The following is an 18452-nucleotide window of genomic DNA, read 5'->3' on the forward strand; positions in this document are numbered from 1 at the left end:
AGAGGGCAAATGAAGTAAACATAGCTGTTGTGTGGTCTGTTACTACACTCAGGGAGAACTATTTGTGTTCCTGTAAGTGACTTGCACACAGTCCAAACATTTACATTCTTTCAAGGTAAATGGAAATAGCAGAAGAGCCATGTGCACTTCCTTCTATGGTATTAGCCCTAACTTTTTGGCATTTTTTCTGTGTTGCTGTCAGAACAAGTCTCCCTCTGTCCCTTCCTTTTTCTTTGTGAAGTGCGGGCCAGTGTCAGGGAAACGTGCTCTTTGGAATGGCAAGACTGCAAGATGCTGTCCTTCATTTGCATAGAAAGGTGTTATCAAAAAATAAAGTGGAAAAACACTCAAACTACAGAAAACTTTTCTAGCATTTCTAACTCTGACAGAGAACTGTACTTTTTCTCACCTTCTCTCCTTCTTGAGATATTAAGTACAAATGACAGTTGTTTCTAATGTGTCTGGAATGTATCCAAAACTGAACTTTTCTTAGAAACTGAACCTTGGTATTGGATTTGTTGCTGAATAACTTTTTCTTAATTGAAAGAACATTGCCATAATCTCGGAGGCTGCCAGCTCTGGTATCTCATTGCAAGCAGACCGTAGAGCTAAGAATCAGAGGCGGAGAGTTCACATGACTCTGGAGTTGCCATGGAGCGCAGACAGAGCAATACAGCAGTTTGGTAAATAACTTCTTTGTATCGTTTCCTCTTAGCAAATTCAGTAATGCTAAGTAAACTTACTGCTCATTCATGCAAAGTTTGATGCAGCCTTTTAAGGATCCTTCCAGTCTCCTTTACCTGTGGCAGAATTACTCTTATGTATAGTTGTAGCTAATAGTGTCAAAAGCTTTGATAGAATCCTAGTGAACAAGTTTATACAGCATCTTATCTTTGTATGTGTAAGGTCTCTTCATGAAGCTACCACAACTCTAGTTTGTGTACTGTTGGCTGGATTACAGCAGAAACTAATTTTCAGCAGGATTAAGTTCTGGCTGTTTTCTTTACACAATTCATAGCTTATTAGAAATGTTAACTGAAGTGGAATTTATTTAACATATGTTCTTGTATTTAACTATCCAGGAAGAACTCATAGATCCAACCAAGTGACTGCTCCAGAGTATGTGTTCCTAATTTCTGAGTTGGCTGGAGAGCAAAGATTTGCATCTATAGTTGCAAAAAGACTGGAAAGCTTGGTAAGATTGTTTCAAGAAACGTGATCCTTCATTTGAAAAAAATACAACCTAGTTATTGTTTCTTTAATTTGTTCTAATCACAAAGATGTGTCTTAACAGGGAGCCCTTACCCATGGTGACAGACGGGCTACAGAAACTCGAGACCTCAGCAGATTCAATTTTGACAATAAGGTGATGGTTCTGGTTTTGTTTGAAAAGCTCGTGCTGTGCTGCTTGTTCAGCAAATGACATGTTGAGGGAGAATCTCTTCTGTCTCCTGTTATGCATTTTACTTTAACTGCATTACTTTCTGATGGGAGGGAGGCCTCTCTTTAAGATAGCCGGAAAGAATCTTAATTCTGTTTGTAGAACTGCAGGAAGCACAAATGTGTGCAAATTACCTCTCTGCATTTGCTAATAACTGAAGTATTAAGTAAATGATGTGTGTCCTTGCAATTACCATTAAAAAATTAATTTGGCAGTTGTAATTAGAAATTAACACTGGGCTGGTCATGTAGTGTAATTTATAACTGAGAAGCTATTAAGCAGTTCCCCTCAGTATTGTTAAACAACAGAGGAATGTTTTGTTGTAAATCAAACATACTTGTTTGCCCCATGTGTGCTTGGAGCTGAGAAACAAACACTAGATCACAGAGCAACTTTCTTTCTCTTGTGTAGTATGGCAGGAATGCTTTAGAAATTGTTATGAAATCCATTGTGAATTTAGACAGCCCGATGGTCTCACCACCTCCTGATTTTCCTGGAGACTTCTTCAAAGGTAATTGTAATCTGCTGGATGTAATTGCTTGTCTTTTCTCGTTCTCCAGTATGCAGAAAATGCTAATAATCCTAGAGCTAGAAAATATTGTTATTTAAACTGATCAGTTGGCCCGGATAGTTACACTGGAGGTTATTCCTATGTGCTCTGCTGAATGTTGAAGTTCACATAAGAAAGAAGATACATGAACCCACTCAACACAAAGCTTGTTGTTCCATACCAGTTTGGCCAAAGTATTATGTATAGCTCTTCTGCAAGAGATAATGGTAAAAGTGAGTTACTGTATCTTGTTCTCCTGTGGGTTCATGTATAGTGCCCGTTAGTAGTTTTCTCTGCCCGTGTTTCCTGCGTTGCTTATCAATGTATTAGGTAGCAATCCCAAATGATGTATTTGGGGTTGTCAGTTAAAATTGGATCTTGAAACAAGGTTGATAGGCTGTTATGTCACTGATGTATTTTTAGGTGGCAAAGCAACTATGATCTTACTTTTTTCTAGATGTTCGTCAAGGATTGATTGGTGTGGGGCTGATAAACGTAGAAGACAGATCTGGAATTCTAACACTTGATAAAGGTATTTGTGTTTTCGATGCATCTGTAAAACGTCACCAGAAGTTACTTGTCCGCTCATATTGTGAAAGTGGATTTCTAACAGTGAAACTGAAATTGTAACTATCTGATAAAAACCAACCCAAAACAGTTCTTCAGAGACATTCAGAATGTTTTCCTCCATTCTGAAAGAATGGATATAAGTAGTCCTTTTCAGATGCTATGAACTCTAATTGATTGAAAGCTTGTTGCCATAAAGCTTAATCTTCGATCTGATGTATGTATTTCTTGCTCTTTTTTTTTTTTAAGATTATAACAACATAGGAAAATTTCTGAATAGAATTCTTGGTATGGAAGTACACCAGCAGAATGCTTTATTCCAGTACTTCTCTGACACATTAAATGCAGTTATTCAAAATGCGAAAAAGAATGGAAGATACGATATGGGCATCTTAGGTGAGTTACTCAATATTCCCAGTGTTCTTAGACTTAAGGAGAGAGAAGAGAACTAACTGTTCTTTCCTTTTAAGATTTGGGCTCTGGGGATGAGAAAGTAAGGAAAGCAGATGTGAAGAAGTTTTTAACTCCTGGATATTCTACCTCTGGACATGTAGAACTATACACAGTAAGTTAATTCTTTCCCCTTTTGTATGATTAAGATTTGCTTGCCTGTAAGTTCATAAGACACTTCAAATCTGCTAAGCTTCCACTGAGTGGAGGAGGAGGGGGAAGGAAGTTCTGTGCCTCTCACTGGGTATTATTAGGTTTTCTGGTTCTTCAGTTCCCATATTAGTAATTGTTCTAAAGCCTGTTTCATTTCAAATACCTATGTGGTTTTCTTCTAGATCAGTGTGGAGAGAGGAATGTCTTGGGACGAGGCTACTAAGATCTGGGCAGAGCAGACAGGTCCAGATGATGGGTTCTATTTATCGCTGCAGGTAAGATTCTTTGCTCTTGCCTATGGGTATGTTCTGCAAGTTAGTTTTGGGACTAACCAGATAAGCTGTCATCTCTGACAAATTCAATGTTTGAATCAACTACTATTCAGTTTTGAGAAATGTTTCATCTTCAAGATTGATCTTAGTTTTATTTCCAGTTCTGATTATGAAGCGTTCACTTTTAATTTCTCCTGGCTATCTTCTTATAGACTGTGAGCCTAAGTGCATAGCTCTTATTTAGACCTGTATGAATGAAGCAGGTGCTCTCTCTATAAGGTGAATGTAAATTTGGTATAGATTACTGTCTTCTAAGGGTGTCTTTATTAATGGTTTTATTATTGCATGTGTGCATACACTTGTATTCTGCAAAAATGCAGTAGGGAATCACTGAAGGTGGGTGCTGTCAGTGTGTTGATGCGTAAGTTCTTGTTTTTGTTTGTGTTTTTTCCAGATAAGAAATAACAAGAAAACAGCTATCCTAGTGAAAGAAGTGAATCCTAAAAAGAAGCTTTTTTTAGTATACAGACCAAATACTGGGAAACAACTCAAACTAGAAACATGCGCAGACCTGAAAAAGAAATATAAGAAGGTAATTGTTAAATGATGCTAGTTTCAGTTAGAGGGGAAGAAATGCCAGGATTTCTTGTTTGTATGTAACTGTCAAATGAGATATGGATCACTTTTTTCCATAGTGTGGCATGTTCTTGGACTTTGCAAGTAGAACTGTATGCTTTCTGTATTGCTATATCCAAAGCTTTCTGAATATAAGCTGTGTTGTGATGATTTAAAGTGAGTTGTTCCCAGGGCTAGCAAGAAGGCTGGCTTCTATGTAAGGTGTATCAGCATGCTCTTAACGAGCAGCTATGTGCAGCATATTCTGAGGCATGTTTCTGAAACTTCTGCTGCTTGCTGCTGATGTTCTTTTAAACACTGCAATGAATTATTTTGTTTAGAGGCTGGTACAATAGCTAACTTCACTTAAAAACAATGTCATAGTGTTGATCTCTTTCACTTAAAAAAAAAAAATCATTTAATTACTGGAAAACTGAGATTCCACTGTTCTTCCTGAGGTTCTGCTGTGTTCAAGTGTTTTGTTATTCCTTGGAGACTGCATTTTGACCCAATATCTTTGGAGTTATAGATAACCTATCTTCTTCCACGATCAGGATGTTGTTACTCCCTGTTTTCTCTTAGTAATGAGCAAATTGGTTTTGTTTCCTGCAGGTCTTGATGTCTTTTACTTGCTAATCTTAATATTCCATTCTGAATTACTTCACCAGGTACCTTCTGAAGATGCTCTGCCGCACTGGTTAGAGCAGTACAACTCTTCTGCGGACACCTGCACACATGCTTACTGGTTAGTGTTTGCATGCACATAGAGATGCTTTCTTTGTCTGAATTATTTACCTGAGCTGGCTTATCACTGCTGTCAGAACTGAGCTTTTCTTTGCGGAACTTAAAGGTGTTTTTTTTCCCTTCTCTCCTCTAGGAGAGGCAATTGTAAGAAGGCAGGCTTGGGATTAGTTTGTGAAGTGGGACTCCGCTGTCGAACTTACTATGTCTTGTGTGGTTCAGTATTGAGCGTCTGGACAAAAGTAGAAGGCGTTCTAGCCTCTGTGAGTGGTACAAATGTGAAAATGCAAATAGTTCGTCTAAGAACTGAAGACGGGCAGAGGATCGTAGGTGAGTGACTTGCCTGCTCCTTTATTTCTGTTTTGAGGTGCAAGGTAGCTGTAACTTAAGCTCTCTGTTAGAGTTGTTTAGGAGGCTTTTTTACAAAGATGCTTCCAGGAGAAATGGCTCCTCTGTTGAGGAAGGGCAGGTGGTACTATTAAAGTCTGGATTTGTAATACAAACATCAGTTTGAGTCAGGTTATAGCCTTTGGAATGCTTATTCTCTCTGTTCTTTTTGACTAGGGACAAAATTCAGACTGTTACCACCAGCCTGCCTTTGAAACTGTAAGGGCTCCACTGGTTTTTTTTGCCATTTCTGGCCAAGAATAGTATGCCCTTTAAATGATTGTCTGAGTTTTTGAGCTTGTGTAACCAGCTGCTTAGAGTGACTTGGAGATCAGTATGTAATCTCTTGTTGCCAAGCCTCTTTAGGGAAGCTCTCATGGCATAGGTACCCCAGAGGCTGAAATAACTTTAAGTGTGGACTACTTGTGGTGTGTAAAAATCATGACAGCTCCTACTCCAGTGCCGGTTCTATAAGCTGTTGAAACTAGCTGTTTCATGTCTAAGCTTTCATACTGTTGTCAGTTCTCTGAGATGAGAAAAGCAAAAGTAGGTGATTTCTGCTTTCTGCGTGGTAGCCAGTAACCTAAGAATAAAATTGCCTTCAGGGAAAAATGACAACTTAACTCTACTGATTTAAGACCTATAGGATCTAGGGGCTTCTGAAGATAAACCTCTTCTTAGAACCAAAACTCGTGGCTGTGCTTGATTAGATTTGACGTTAGAGACAGACACCACTGAGTGGTGTATGAATTAAAAGGTGGCATTAAATCAGCATTCAGCCTGAAGTTTTAATGAACTACAACTTGTTTGTAAGCTCATGAAACTGATTTCTTGCTGTTTTCAGGCTTGATCATTCCTGCAAATTGTGTGTCGCCCCTTGTCAACCTCCTGTCAACATCAGACCAGTCTCAGCAGCTTGCAGTACAACAGCAGCAGATATGGCAGCAGCATCACCCACAAAGCATCACCAACTTCAACAACGCATAAGAGGACAAAGTACAGGTGTTGACTTTGGTGTTTGAGGAAAAGGCTGTAAAAGCATATCACTTGCATAAAAATCAGGGACAGATTCCAAAGAAATATAACTTTTTCAGTTCAGTTGTGTGCTCTCAAATACTTTGGGAATAAAGAGATCTAGAGAGGTTGGTAGAACTGAAAGCCAGCAGTTGTTTATGGTGGTGCATCTGTCTTTCCTTATGCTCTCTGTAGTGCTTCCTGTTTGCTCTTACTTTTGGCCTTTTAAGCTACAAACCACAATTTGTTTGAAAATGCTTGAAAGTCCCCCAAGCAGGCTTTATTTTTATCTTGTCATACAGTGCTCAGGGTTTAACGCAGTGCATCAATGCCATTGCTGTGGGAGATATCCTTGAATGCATGTATTGAGTATATATATAGAAAATATATATTGAGGTTTTTCTCTTCAATTTCTAAGTTTATAAAAGCATGAAACCCAGAGGTTGCACATCATGCATTCAGGTTCCTTCCCAGTTTCTGTTTGACAGTGCATGTCTTTGGAAACGGGCATGGACAGGATAAACACGCAAGACAGGAATTCAGAGAGAAACACAATCTTAGTTGTACAGCATTGGTTATTATTGCATTTTTATAGTGTTTATACCCAGGTGTTGCATTTTTTCTGGTTCTCTCCTGGGGGTTATATATTTGAGTCTACAACATGTTCTTTTTTGTGATAAAAACATCTTAAATTAAAATTAGTTCATTTTTAATGTATTAATGGTATTCCTAATGTGTACTGCAAAGAAGGCTGGATGCCTGTTTTCCTTAAATTGAAGCATTTCCTTAATCCGAGGTGGTTATGGAAACTTAAGTGCAAATTCACTTCCATCTCGCATACAATCTTATATTTTTTACTTCATTAATGTAATTTAATTTGTCACTTGTAAGATGAAACCTTACTTGAGCTGTAAATTAGAGAATGGGAAACACTTAAGGGTTCCGCTGTATGTGCTGTTTCTGTTACCCAGTAACTTGAATACTGTTTAATATGTTGTAAGACATTGTAGAGTTTATCTGGAGCTGTTTAAAAGAAATTGTAATGTACAAATGTGAATAGTCACTTATCTATAATATGGGTAAGTTTTGTTTTGCCTATAATAGTAGATGTTTATAAGAAAGTGAAGGACAATGTTTGTCATTTCTTGCTTGCACAGGTTGCACTATTGAAAAATTGAGATTGTATAAACCTGTCCAAAAAAACTACAAGATAATGATCTTGTAGATGTCAAATAAAAGTTATTGTACTAACAAGAAGTGGAGTCTTGTTTAGACAACCACTGTGTTCCAAAGAAACTAACAAGTCTGTGCAATTGGAACGTGTCGAGACGTGGCATGTTCCGGCCTGCTTTGACCAGGCTTCTGCCTCGCACTCCAAATGCTTCAGTTGAACTCGTTGCAGTTTCCTTCTTGCCTCGTTATTTAAATGTTGATGCAAATTTTAATTAATGGTCTTGGGACAGAGCAGCCATCCATCGTAGCGTGTCACTTCTGTAAACGTGCAGGCAGCCAGACCCAAGTGTCAGTTTATCTGGGTGCAGTGGGGCCAGAAATGCCGTAACTTCAGGCTGAGGTGAGCCCCCTTAAATGGATGGTTTTGCTCGGGGCTCCATCAGTGCTGCTGGTGCTGAGGCCCTGGTGCGTTAATGGTGCACGTGCGTGGGGGAAGGCCGTCAGCTTGCTTTCCTCAGATCTGCAGTCTGACATGGTCAGGGGCTGGTTCTCCTGCACATGCTTGTGACTGAACATACAGATGGGAAATAAGTCGGAACGCACCCTGTGGCCGTAGCACCTGCTGCTGTGGTTAGGTGTGTGTAACGCAGGTGGGGGTGTGTCCTGGGCTGGTATTTTCTAATCTGGTAGTGAAGGGAAGCCTGCCTGAATCCTGTGGTATCAGCAGGAGCTGATTATGCGTTGGAAAACGACCACAGACTGGGTGTGGGGGAGGAGGTGCGTGTGTTACCTACCCACCGCTCCGTGTGTTTGGCATCCATTCCAGGAAAAGTAGTGGGATTTTTCAGAAGTGTGGTGACAGATTACTATTGCGACAGCTAGTGAACCAAATAGCTAGTAACAGCAAGCTGTGTGTGCCCTAGAAACTTGTCACCTTTCAGAGGGTGAAACAGTATTTCCATTTAAGTCCTCAATGAAATGGGGCGGGATTCCCAAGGTATCCCTGCTCCAGGTGGGGTTGTGGTAGATCTTTAAAGGACCCCTGCAACCCAAACAACAGATAAGTCTATGAATGGGCAATTCATGTAACAAGGGGTTATTTAAGGGGCTATTCAGTTCCTAAGTGCTCTTCTCAGCTGCATTAGCTTTGTGGTTGAGTTGAGCTGATACTAAATGGATAATGTGTTGACAATGCTTTATTTCAGGATTTTAACACCTGCTGTTCATCAGGTTGTCTTAGATCTCTCATAGCTGTGTTCCCTGGAGGGTGCAGTGGTTTCCAAAAGGAAGATGTTTGCAAAGCCCATTGACTGGAAGAGAGCCACTGCAAGAACCATCCAGCTGCAACTAGCAACAAAATACTCCAGTACTTTCTGTGGTCAGTACAAGGTTAACAGTAAGGGTAGAGAGAAACGTTTTGTGTCATGTACTGGTGTAGCATATGGCTCCATGTCAGAGTCTCATGGTAAAGACTGACAGGTGGCAGAAGCAATAAAGCAGTGCAACTGCAGATGTGCGCAGTGCAGAGTGAGACATGGGAAGCCTCCAGGGCTGATGCGTCCAACAGCCAAGAGCAGCGTTGGCCTCGTTTGCTGCTTAGGGTGTATGCCCTGCTGGAGAAGCAGCAACTTTTTTTGAGGAGAAAAACAAAGGAGGGAACAAAAAAAATGGAAATATTGGTGTCTCGGCCACAATGATAGCAGCTGAGAGCAAATTACCACTGAAATCTGATGCTAAATGGACAGGTAAGTAAAAACCTTGTGAGAACTTGATCAGATTTTGCTTCTGTTTCTTAATTGGTCTGAAATCATGTTTGAGTGGATGGGATTCAAGGCTGTAAGAAGATTCTGGAATAGGAGCTGGACAGGCTTAAGCTGAGCACAAATCTAGTGTAAGGAGTTTTTGGTCTACTGTGTTGTGAGCTGGTGCCACAGGTTTCCATAGGACTCCTCGGTGCACGTGTGAAAGAGTGATGTGTCTTTTGAGAAGGACGAGCTGGGAGCACACGATGAAAGTGATGAATCTGGAGCACTGGGGCAGTTAGCTTCACCTGTACTCAAATGCGTGTAGGTTTAAGGGATGCACCTTGAAAAAAGTCCTGTGGTGCTGGAGGACTTGAACCAACGCATTGTATTTTACCCTCTGAGAACCAGGTTTGGCCAGCCCTTCTGAACATTGTTGTTCTTAGGGCATAAATACACAGGGCACCTGCAGAAGAGCAGTCTTCCTACATTTGATTTGCACTGTTAAGGATAAAGAGACACTTCTGCTCGTGTTTCTGTACATCACTCTACGCCTTTAAAAGTCCAAAATTCCAAAGGTGTGTAAGGTTTAAGATGAATTGTGTATGGGTTTCTGTATTGCTTCTCCTCATGTGAAATGTATGCCACCCTCAAAGACTTGGCCCTGCAGCGCGGTGCTGTGCAGGCTGTGTTCTGCACTGAGCAGGCAGTACCTGTGTGTGCCAACCGTTCTCATGCAAAGCAGCAGAACTTCAAGCACCTGGCAATAAGATAATGTTTAGAAAGACTTACATTCACGTAAGCGAACTGTAGAACATGATGAATTCTGCATTGAGGTTTGGTTTGCTTGGTTTTTCTTTTGGTAAAAGATGTTAAGCTGAGCTGACTGCCTCTTCGGGATTTTTTGCCCTCTAATCTTCTGTTGCAGAACGTCATCCACGTGGGTTGTTGGTAGTGGAATGCCTTTCAGCAATACTTCCGCATGCGTTAAACGTATTAATTGTTGCTCAATCTTAGGATCCTTCAGACGAGTGGAAGTGTTGCAATAAGCCAAACATCCTTAAATGATAAAGGGCATTTCACTGGTTAATTACAGTGCTTCTCTTGGTAGTCTAGAGAGGTTCACTGGAATCTTTGAATGCGAACTGCAGTAACCTTCAAAAACAGGAGGAGAGTTTATGAAAGCTGTATCGAGATCAGAAAGTATCAACTTCTTTATATTCTGTGCACAGCATAGGATTAATTATCTTTCCGATGTCCGAAGAGATAGTTTGGGATAAACAGGCTCATCTAAACCTATTTTTGCTCATCATTTTATATTTATTCTTTTTCTACAAATCTGGAAAAGTGATGATGCCAAGTTCTCAGCAATAAAGGTGTCCAAACCTCAGAATTTAACTACTAATCTTCAGAAAGCAGTAGACTCGAGTGTGCAAGTAAGGGAGAAATGTCTTGAGAGTGTGTGTGTGGTTTTTTTCAGAATATGTTTAATTACACCTTAAAAGGCCAGAGAGCTGGTGAGCTGAGGGTGTCTGCCCTGGGAAGCCCAGGTGTGGTGTATTTGTTCCTCCCTTGAGGTCCTGTTACGCATTTATAAGCTGAGAGAATTGATTGTGTCTGCTAAATTTACAATGAATTGCGGGGCACGGAACATAGATCTGTATCAGCTTAGCCAGAGGGGCTAAGTCATAAAACAGGACACAAGTGATTTAATTACCCCCGGGGAAGATCTTCCCCAAAGTTAGAGTGAATAAAAACATAAATGTAAGCAATGAAATGAGCACAGACCCAAGCCTGCAGCTGCTCACAGCCTGCCCGTGCTGCCTCAGTGCAAGGGAATGGGCTGCAGAACACTGCTGCTCCATGCTGGGGCTCTCTGTGGTGACAACGCCTGCCTGCTTTTGGGGAGGCCCCAATTCCTGCATCCACAACTTGGGCCCCAGGGCTGCAGGACAGCTGCTGAGCCATGCGCATCCTACTGGCCAGCGCCTGCTTCCTAGAATGGGCTCGAGTAAACACTGGTGTGTCTTCCCTTCCCTGACAAGGGAAAAGTGCGTCCTAGGCCACTGTGATCCTGGGGGTTGAAGGAAGCCCCGGCCTTGCCTCTAGGCAGCAGCAGGAGGATGGTGAACAAGACTTCAGTGCCTCTGTGCTGGACTCCTGCCTCAGCTGTGCTGTGCTGGATCCCTGTCAGCTCTCCCAGCCTCTGCCTGCACTGCTTAAATTACAGGTGACGCTATCTCCTGTGACAAACGTCTGCCAGGGCTGTAAATCCCTCACATTCAGGATTGCCCTTCCTGCTCTGTGTGCATGCGGAACTCGGCTGGGCTGGTGTATGTGTGGCTGTTGTTGGTCTGGTAGGCAGCTCCGTGAGGAAAGCACACAGCATCTCTGCTCCAGAGTGCCCTGCAACCTCCTCCTGCTTTTGCAGGGGAGAAGAGGGGGCCTGCAGGCAGTGTCAGGCAGCATTACAGGGCTCTGTGCTCTGCAGTGAGCGGTGTCCTGAGGCAGGAGCACAGGGGCTGTCACACATCCTGGCAACAGCTGTCTGAGATTTGCTGAGGGCCATACAGCCTGACAGGAGGCTGCAGCCCAGCACTGAGCACCTACTGCTGCTCAGGCAACACTCAGAACCTGCAACAGTGCTGCAGCCTTCTACCTCTGCTTTTCCACCTTCTCTGCTCTCCTCTCCCCAGAGTCGCTGTGAAGCTCCACATTCCTTTCCTCACAGTCATTTCCATTTTCCAGCCCTGGGCTTTGCTTCCACTCTCTCCTCCACTTCCTTTGCTCCAATGACCAATAACAAAATAATTAGGGATACTCTCATCAGGCTTAAGGTCAGTATTGTAACAAGGCTATGAGGACAGGGGAGTCTGCGCCTCCCAATTACTTGTTTCAGGAATCTGATGGCGCTCGTTTTCTACTTGGAAGGCATTCAGTGAGGTCACAAAAGCCAAAAGCTTAACCCCAGTGCCTCCTTCCAGAAAGTGATGTGATTCTGCACGCATTGCAGAGGCCACTTGCTGCACACCATCCCACCAGCGCGTGTGGGTGTTGGACACCGGCAGCATGTGGGAAACGTGTTAGGTGAGGCAGCACGCAGCTTTGCTGTGGATTCCTCCACTCCCGGACGCAGAGCAGGTTCAGGAGCTTTCACAGACAGCGCTGGGATGAAAGCGTGGCTCCGAGCCTGCCCGCCCCAGCCAAAGGGCGGGGTGATCCCGCCTGGGCCCGCAGCCGCGCGGAGGCAGAGCAGCGCAGCCGGCTGAGTGCGCCCCGGGCTGCCCGCCTTGGCACGGCCTTCAAGGATCGGCAGTGGGAGGGCAGCAGGAGCCCAGCCCGCAGGGCAAGGCAGCGAGGTCCTGGCAGGCGAACCGAAGGCATCGGGCAGGGCGAAGCGCTCGCCCATCTGGCAGGGCGATGCAGGCACCGTGGGCCTCGTCCCTGCGGGTGGCAGCAGGACGCTGTGTGGCAGGGCTGTACTGCTGGCTGCGGCTCCGCGGCTTTACTTGCCTGCTTGTAACCAGCAAAATGATTTACTTTCTGTTCTTATTTTTCTCAGCTGGTTTTCATTGGAATCTGGTTGGTTTTGATATTGGTGCCTTGTCCTTGCTCGCCTGGCAAACAGCAAAGAGGGAAGCTCTCATTACAGAGATTCCAGGCCTGTGCTTTTGTGGCTGAGGGCTTGGAAACTTCTTGTTGCCGGTCTGTGGTCCTCCAGGGAGAGTTCCAGCCAGAGCAGGAGAGAGCAGGCTCGCTTCTCACACTGTCTCTACGGTAAAGCCAGAGAAGCATAAAGGCTGCTTTCTCTTGAACGTTTCCAGGCCCTTCTGACACCTTTACAGGTGCTATTTTTTTCCTCCTCCTCGTGCACGCCATTTCCAAGGCAGAGCATCCCCCTCAAAGATGGAATGAGCCTGGAAGCGGCTCCCCGGCCCACAGGGCAGCACCCGCGTGGCGATGCTGAGCAGCTGTCTGCCTGGCAGGGCTGCTCCTCTTGGCAGCCAGACAAAGGACGCAGGAGTAGGAGGAAAACAAGGCTGGGAGGGAAAGTCGCTCCAGATAATACAGCATCTGGCCTGGGAGGAACCATCTGAAAGTGGGGAGCAGGGCAAGGCTGGGAAAAAGTTTGTCTGGGAGAATTTATGAAGAGAGGCTGTCTGGAATGGGCGTCCAAACTTGTATCCAAAATCATAGCAAGCCTGTCTGCTGATGCGGGCCAGGTGTTGGAAGAGGATTTCCCAGGGCCTGGCTTGCTGCTGCTGCAGTGGTATTCTTGGCTCTGTTGCACTGCATTGCAGCCCGCTTTTGCAGAGGGTCTCGGGGAGCTGCTTCCCACTGGGGGAGCAATCCAGACCCTTCTGAGGTGCGAGGAGAAAAGGTATCAGAACTAGGGAATCTGGATTTCTGCTCAGGATTGAGTGTTCCTTGTGCATTTTCATGAGGATGGGGCAGTGAGCAGCTAACATCAGCCAGAAAGCAGATTACAGCGGAGGGACACACCAATGGCTGTCAGCTTTCTCTCAGGAGCAAATCGAGCAGGAAGGAAGCCTTGTACCATTAGGAGGACGCGGTTGTAGGGAACAGAGACAGCGGTGTGAGGAGCTGTAGCAAGCTGATAAGGGAGTAACAATGGAGCCCAAAAGAATAAGATGCACAATTTGCCCACAAATTGCCAGGGTCCCAGGCGGCCCCAGGAGCAGGGCCTGGGGCAGGAGGTGTTCTGTGCCAGGAGGTGGTAACTCATTATGATCATAAAAGAAAGGTTCTTGGCTCTGTAAAGTACATTTTAAAATACTATTTGCTAGAGCTAACACTACAAAGAAAGAGAAAATAGTATAGATAATCTTATGTCCCTTCAGATGCAGGAAACCTGGATTGAGCGGGCCTCTGGCGTGCAGCATGCCAGGCAGACCCTGCCTGTGGAAAAAGTCCATTTATTAGACTTTATTTAAAGACTTCCATTGAAAGAAAACAACTCTGGTCATCATTTCTGCTGTCAAGCAGAAAGGATGTTCGCAGGAGAACTTCTAGATAAAGGTAAGGCCATGTGGGTGGCGTAATCACTAGTATGAAGTGAGACTTGCCTGCGTGTTCCTCTGTTGTGAGCTGGCCAGGGTCATCCTGCAGACACAGAAATGCACAGCACTACACAGGCTTGAAGCCCAAGCTGTACGTGCAGCACAGTGCAGTGCAGCACAGGCCTGGGCTTCCTCAGGTTATCTGTGGTGCTGAGCCCCTGGCACTGCTGGGATGTATCCTCCAAAATGAGCAGCACTGCAGGAAGCTGCTTTGCGTGTCTTTGCCCAAAGACTGGGTAAATCCTGCTGCAGTTACTGCATATTCTCAGCCTGCAGCCCAACTGATTTGGATGGAGCCTGGGCATGTGTATGGACCACGTGTGCTCTTCTCAAGGAGAATAAATCCACCCGCACAGAAGAATTCAAAAGCTTTGTTTTCAACCTGGGCAAGTCAGAGACTTTTCACTTTGGCTTGGATTCTCAACTTAGTTTTAGCACAAAAGAACAGTTTGGAGACTTGCAGATGAAATTAGAGCTCAGAAACTTGTGAAATGAATGCACAAATGTAATCTTTCAAGTCAAAAGATATACCAGGAAAAAGAAAAAAAAACAGGGTCTCTCTGTGCTATCTCTTACTCTTCTTATTGTTATCTTAATGCAAGAAGAAACAAGAGTAGTTTACAATCTATTTGCAGGTCTCCCAGTGTGTGCAGCACAGCGCTGCAGGTGCTGATGGCTATTTAGTTTTATTTCCAGATGCAAGGGGACAAACAAGTTTGTCTTTAAGCATAGGCCAAGGCTCTGCCTCAGAGCTGTCCTGACAGTCCGCCCTGCCTTCCAACATCCTTCCAACATCATGCTTTGCATGTACATTCCCTACACCCTTGCCAGAGGGGTACAGCATCCAACCCCACAGAGCTCCAGGAAGGGAAAACCTCCTTGGTGTTAGCCAGAATTCGGCTGAGCAGGAGCTGGAAGGCTCACTGCAGAAATCCTCTTTGCTGAGTATTCCCAGTGGCTTGGGAGGAGCAGAGGTAAGAAAGTTGAACCAGGAGAGGGAACAGAGAGAATACAAAGAGGAAAAGGAGGAGGGGACGGGGTGAAAGTTGCAGATCTTAATACTGAGAATGAGCTATCTGTACCTGGAAAATATAGGAGCTTTTGTGGCAGTGAGCACAACTTGCAGATGACTGCAGTGACAGGCACCTCTTTCTGTCCATTTTCCTTTGCTGAAACACAGGTCTGAACACAGACCTGTAGCTTGCTGTAAGCAGCCTGGTGCATACATGCTGCTGGAACTGTAGCTTTTACACTCGATGCAGGGCATGCATGTGCAGAACAAAACCCTCAGCAGTGCAAGCCATACTGTGATGCAAAAGAAGTTTAAAACTGCTTGCAGCCCCTCCAAGGCGGCTCGAATCTGTGGTCACCTTGCTAAACTGCCAGCCTGGGGCCCAAGCACAGCAGTGGTTTTATTCTTGTGGCCACAGCTGGTTCAAAATAACTTCAGTAAATCCACAGACCACATGGCAGATAGGAAAAACTCATTCATACTTCCTGTCCAAGCCAATGTCAGCAGTATCTGCAGAAAGCAAGAGGCAGCTAGCAAAGTCAGTCAGAGCTTGCATGGCTTCAGAGACAAAGCAGTAAGGTTGTCTTGTGTCTCACGTGTTTCAGGATGGATACGAGGAAAAATTTATTCTCGGAAAGAGTGGAAATGCATTGGCACAGGCTGCCCAGAGAGGTGGTGGGGTCACCGCCCCTGGAGGTGTTCAGGACCCATGGGGATGTGACACTGAGGGACACGGCTGGTGGGCTGGGGTTGGACTTAGTGATTTTAGTGCCCTTTTCCAACCTTGATGATTCTACGATGCTGCCACTACTGCCTGAGCCCAAAGAATGGCACAGCAGGCACAAAATACAGAGACTGCGCAATACTGCGGTATTGCTGGATTCACACTCAAAGGACAAATAATATGGCCCTAAAAGCCACGACCATCCCAAGCCACGGTACGCTTTGCTCCAAAGCTACCGGTATCCTGTGCCGAAGGAAGGACAATCTTCACAGGATCATTTCCCTATTCCATCTCAACCCTGTCCTGGAATATCATATAATTTTAAGCTGTCATTACAAAAACAAGCGAAACACAGGGGAACTTGTTCTTCACGGTGATGCAAAGCCGTGAAAAACACTGCAAGCTCGGAACACTCCCATTTCGCACTCACTTGGTGTGACTGTAAACAACTGCACAGCAATGGAAAATCCCAGTGCGGCATTCCCACTTCTCCTGCAGGACTTCACTGCCCTTCCAGCAGAAAGGTAGCGAGTTATAAACCTGGCAGTGAAATCTGAGGGATGTGGAATTCCAAATGACACCGTGCTGGGTCTGTGGGTTTACCCACACAATCTTTCAGGACTCTAATGAGAATTACACAGTTAAAGCCTCATGCACCGGTGTGAAAATACTGTCACTGAGCGTGTAATTGTGTGCCTGAGGCTCTCAGGTCCCTTCACTAAGAGAAAAGCACGGATCCGTTGTTGTAAGAGCCGCCTGTGCCACTCTGGGCTCTACCACAATAGCTGCAGTCATGCATTTGGACTGGAGATAAAATATAGCACCGTGACAAATTTGTGTACTTTATGTGGTACCAGCCCTAATTTTCAGATGCTGCTTTCATGCAGCATGCAGGTGTTAGGGACAGCTCAGCAGCTGGCTCGCCTCTGCTCTGCCTCCCTTCCCTGTGCTGAGAACTCCCCCGGTGCCCCGTGCCCCCTGCCCACCCCCATGGCCCTGCAGCAGATGCTCGCCACCTCCCTTTGCACAGCACTCCATCACCAGAGATGCTACAGGCCCCAGCCCGCGTCACCTCAAAGGAATTCACCCCTGACTTCCAAGGAGCAGGACTGGGCTCCCTGCCCTAGCCGTCACTGGCACTAACAGCAGCAGATAGCATTGGGCAGACATTGCCTTGTGCAATAAAACTGCCGTCTCCCTCACCGGTCTCGGAGTGCTCCTGGTAAGGCAGACGTGGGCTCTCCAGGGGGGGGCTCTCCTTGGTGTCTCTCCATGGGGTCTCTCCTTTGGGTCTCCAATGGGTCTCTCTGTGGGGTCTCTCCATGGGACGTCCCTTGGCGATCTCTCCGTGAGGGTCTCAGGTGGAGCTGCGCACCCTGGGAGGGGCTATCCAGGTCCTGAGCAGCTGTGTTGGGATAAATTAGTCAATTTAAGGATGATAGGGGATGGAGGGGACAAGTTATGAGTGGCAGATGCAGGCTAAAATGCTTCATGACTTATCCAAAAATTTAGGAGGGGGGGAAAAATATACATATATATGTATTTGTTGAGGAAGCTGTACAGCTGCTTGCAAACAGAAAATGAGCCAGTTATCAGCAGGGTCCGTTTTTATTTGTTAATCCCTCGGCAGCTGCAATGTATGTTAACCTTCACCCTTTGGGCGGGCAGAGAGCGCGGTTCAAAAGGCAAAAAAAAAAATCACATAACGGGAAGGTAGATGGAAAGGCAGATTTTTTTTTTTCTTGGCGGCACCAGAGGTGGTGGTGAGGGGGGGGATGTTTTATTGTAAAATTATCAACAGGTATTTTCCACAGAAGCCGGCGGGGCCGCCCCGAGGTTCGCCTCAGCCCTTCTCCTCAGGCGCTCTCTCAGGAGGGGGCTCCCGCCCGCCGCCCCCCGCCGCCAGGCGCAGGCAGGGGCCGATTCGGAGCAGAAGTTGCGCCCGAACTTTGCGAAGTTGGGCGAAACGCTCCCCCCGCCGCCGCCCAGCTCCCCCCGCCCCTCCCCGCCCGCTCCTCCGGCGGCGTTGGCCCTGAGGGGCGCTCCATTGTCTGCGGAGGGGATGGCGGCCGTGCCCCCCTCCGCCGCGCCCCCTCCGCGCCCCCTCCGCGCCGAGGTGCGCGGGGCGCCGGGCGGGCGGCCGCCTCCTCTCCCCCAAAGTTTCGGGATCGGCGTCTCCTCATGATGTATGGATGATATATTGCATTGTGGGTGTCAATATAACTGACGGCCATATTTGCCGGTGCCGCTCCTGCTGTAAACAACCCAAAGTGTCTGGGAGACGCGGAGACGCTTCGCTGAATTCCATCAGGACGCCTCTCCTCCTCCCGCTGGCCATGTCGCTGGGAATGTCGTACAAACCCAACTTGAACGCCCACATCCCCGGGACTCCCCTCGCCCCGGGTAAGTGCGCGGCGGGAACTGGGCACAAGTTTGGGAGGAGGGCGGCGGGGCCGCGCGGCACCTGGGGCAGCGCCGGGCTGCGGTCCTGCCCGCTCCGCGATGGCGGGGCAGCGCCTCCGCGCCGCCA

The 18452-nt window shown here is 45.9% G+C and overlaps 2 protein-coding genes across 5 annotated transcripts in view; both read left to right on the plus strand.

Annotated features, from left to right (window-relative positions):
• SBNO1 (strawberry notch homolog 1) overlaps positions 1 to 7447 on the plus strand; it is a 30317-nt gene extending 22870 nt beyond the window's left edge. Inside the window, exons 21-32 of the mRNA XM_021412590.1 lie at positions 548 to 683; positions 1083 to 1195; positions 1295 to 1366; positions 1853 to 1952; positions 2449 to 2523; positions 2808 to 2954; positions 3029 to 3123; positions 3344 to 3436; positions 3888 to 4025; positions 4717 to 4793; positions 4926 to 5119; positions 6021 to 7447. Coding sequence (XP_021268265.1) covers positions 548 to 683; positions 1083 to 1195; positions 1295 to 1366; positions 1853 to 1952; positions 2449 to 2523; positions 2808 to 2954; positions 3029 to 3123; positions 3344 to 3436; positions 3888 to 4025; positions 4717 to 4793; positions 4926 to 5119; positions 6021 to 6163 — 1383 coding nt within the window. The 3' untranslated portion in view covers positions 6164 to 7447. The remainder of the gene's footprint in view (positions 1 to 547; positions 684 to 1082; positions 1196 to 1294; positions 1367 to 1852; positions 1953 to 2448; positions 2524 to 2807; positions 2955 to 3028; positions 3124 to 3343; positions 3437 to 3887; positions 4026 to 4716; positions 4794 to 4925; positions 5120 to 6020) is intronic.
• CDK2AP1 (cyclin dependent kinase 2 associated protein 1) overlaps positions 16999 to 18452 on the plus strand; it is a 15321-nt gene continuing 13867 nt past the window's right edge. Inside the window, exons 1-2 of one of the 4 annotated variants that reach the window (XM_021412645.1) lie at positions 17008 to 17144; positions 18194 to 18325. In XM_021412645.1, the coding sequence (XP_021268320.1) occupies positions 18259 to 18325 (67 nt within the window). In that variant the 5' untranslated portion in view covers positions 17008 to 17144; positions 18194 to 18258. Of the gene's footprint in view, positions 17145 to 18002; positions 18326 to 18452 lie in introns of those variants that run through there. The other 3 variants (XM_021412647.1, XM_021412644.1, XM_021412643.1) reach the window with 3 other exon arrangements.

The sequence above is a fragment of the Numida meleagris genome, chromosome 14, assembly GCF_002078875.1.
Source record: "Numida meleagris isolate 19003 breed g44 Domestic line chromosome 14, NumMel1.0, whole genome shotgun sequence".
Taxonomy (NCBI): Eukaryota; Metazoa; Chordata; class Aves; order Galliformes; family Numididae; genus Numida; species Numida meleagris.